General features: G+C 45.6%; 1 protein-coding gene across 4 annotated transcripts in view; it reads right to left on the reverse strand.

Annotated features, from left to right (window-relative positions):
- The window catches only part of FRAS1 (Fraser extracellular matrix complex subunit 1), a 468,008-nt gene that overhangs the window by 22,916 nt on the left and 442,478 nt on the right, over nt 1-2,614 (reverse strand). For 3 of the 4 annotated variants that reach the window (XM_019516785.1, XM_019516787.1, XM_019516786.1), the window contains one exon: nt 1,265-1,540. In XM_019516785.1, the coding sequence (XP_019372330.1) occupies nt 1,265-1,540 (276 nt within the window). Of the gene's footprint in view, nt 1-1,264; nt 1,541-2,614 lie in introns of those variants that run through there. The other variant, XM_019516788.1, reaches the window with a different exon arrangement.

The raw sequence follows: 2,614 nt of genomic DNA on the forward strand, positions 1-2,614 counted from the left end.
ACCCGCCTCCAGGCTGCACTCTGCGGGGCAGTTGGAGCCTTCCAAATCTCTCCGAATTGATTTGGAGGCTTCCGATTTGATTCAGACCTTACCTTTTAATGGGTCCCCTGATTCAATTCGTATTTGGAGATTCAGACGCTAAATCAGGCCAAATCTCCTCCAAATTGAATTGGCTACTAAAACTTCACACAGCCCCACTTTTCAGCACCACCTATTGCTTAACACCCACTTCCTTCCCTACTCTGGCCACAAGCCCTGGGTCACCTGGTTCTCACACTGCTGCTCCTCCTATAACTGCCTTGTGTCCTGCCACCTTAACCAGGTGCACATTAGTGATTCTGGTTCAGTGCAAGAGAAAAATCAAAATCAGACAGAGCTCCTGTTAATGACCCTCTCTAAAGGTCTGGGAACTCCTTGATGGTTGAATCTACCAAGCTTACACTGTTTCCTTCTGCTACTGATCTACTGAAGGACAGAGCACTCAGAGCTGCAGTGCACACCAATAGGAGCTGTGCACTGGAAATATAAACCAGCTATGCAACGCTAACCACTCTGAAAAACCAGGGACAGAAGCATTTGAAATTGGGCATCTAAAATTAGTCGAAACCTCTAACCTTTGTTCCTTTAGCTTTCCAATTGTAAATATGGGGATAATACCTCCTCTTCCTCACCTCACAGAGGTGCTGTCTAGATAAAGAAAATCATGCTTGTGAAGGTTTCTGATGATGCAGCAATGAGCACTACAGGAACTCCCATGAGGAAATAAAACAAATTTATCTTCAGAGGAGGGTTTGAATAGTGTTCAGCAATTAAGGCTTTGCAGCATACACTGGACAGTGAGACAGAACAAACCCTTGAATAGCTACCCATTAGATAAGCACTGTCTCTCTTGTGCACAGAATGAGGTAAAGAAAACCAGTGGGTGATCTTGTAATTAAAGACTGTAGCACAATGCATAAGGCACAAGAGCCCTGCATTAAGATTGCAAAGGCACCCTTAATTCTGACATTTCCTAACCTTGGAGTCCTTGGCATTACAACCTTGATCGAATTCTTTTAACATTGTTTTTTGAGGTAGGATTAGTTTTTATACACCCATATGCATGCTTAATTTAGCTTAGTTAGCACACTTCAAAAGCTGGTACTGCACTGCCTGAGCACCCCAAAGAATGCATGTTTCAGAAGACAAGCTCTGGAGACCCAGGACACCCCCAACATTTAATGCAGCCCGTATGCTCTTAGCCTTACTGCACACAGTCACATACCATGTGGTTGATGCTAGTGAATGGTGTGTTGTCTGTAATGGTTTCAAAAGGTGACCTAGCTCCATTCCCATCCGTGGGGGTTGCCACTTCCCAGCTGAACTGGATTGAAGACTGGTTAATCCCAGCTTCATCACAGCGCTCCTTCATGACGGTGTACTTGGGGAAGTGTGGATCGCAAGGTGTTACACAGATCAGTGGGTAGCCTGGTGAAGGGGATTTCTTCACACCCTCTTTGGTCACTTCCTCCACGTGGTCATAGTCTGCCAGGGTAACAACCTGCAGGGATGTAAAACAGCAGAATTCACCTGGGAAACAAAATTAAAGGTTCTGGGTGCACCGTAAATGTTTACTTCATAAATCCCACTGTGGGCACCATTGTAAGAGGGGACGGGAGATGTAGGTGAAACCAGCAGGAAAATGTGGAGCTAGAAGTGCCTGAGAGCTGCCATTTTGGAGCATCCTAGGCTATTTTATAAGTTGTGACAGGCCATATTATTTCAATCCTAAATCCCTCATTATAGATCTCACGTAATGGCTGAAGTGCAGCCACATGACTCAAGCAGAAATTATTTGCTAACATCCTGAGACCCAAGTCCTACCTCAGCCCAGCTGTTAACATTTCAACTCACAGGATTTAGGTTCTATGCAGGATACAGTGAGTGGGATCCTCTCATTGCAATACTACTCAAACTTTGTTTGGACATTGCAATGAAAGAAGGAAGACTGGGTGAGGAACCAATTAGTGTGCAGGCTCTCCTTGGTCAAAACCAACATAACAGTGCACTGTCAAAGCAACAGCTACACTCAGCGTGCTGTCTCTGGGAAATGACTCCAGGATCTCTGGATCTAAGATTATGAGCCTCAGAAGCTTGAGCTAATGGATGAGCTCTGCTACTTGGAGACAGTAGACACAGAAACCTCTGTAAGTGATGGGCCCATTATGATAAGTGCTTGCCCATATTACTCCTTTACTCATTTTTTTCTGTTGGCAAGCTTCAGCCTCCCTTCCTCAATGTGGAGTTGTAGACTCTTCAGTTGTAGCACGACTGAAATGGCACTAAGGGCCTGGACAAACATATGCTTGTAGCAATTTCAAAAGGGAAGGGAAAGCTCCTTTTCAGAAGGACGCAGTAGCTGCTACACTCTCAAATTCTATGTGTGTGCGGGCCAGGAGCAACATAAGCAAGCAAGGCCTCAAATGCCTCTACACAAATGCTTGTAGCATGGGTAACAAGCAGGACGAACTCACCCTCCTGCTGGCTGACACTAGCCCAGACATAGTGGGGATTACGGAAACATGGTGGGACTCATCACGATTGGGCGGTGAATGTCACGGGCTATAGGCTGTAC

This window comes from Gavialis gangeticus, unplaced genomic scaffold (genome assembly GCF_001723915.1).
Source record: "Gavialis gangeticus isolate Ggan-Ray unplaced genomic scaffold, GavGan_comp1, whole genome shotgun sequence".
Classification (NCBI taxonomy): domain Eukaryota; kingdom Metazoa; phylum Chordata; order Crocodylia; family Gavialidae; genus Gavialis; species Gavialis gangeticus.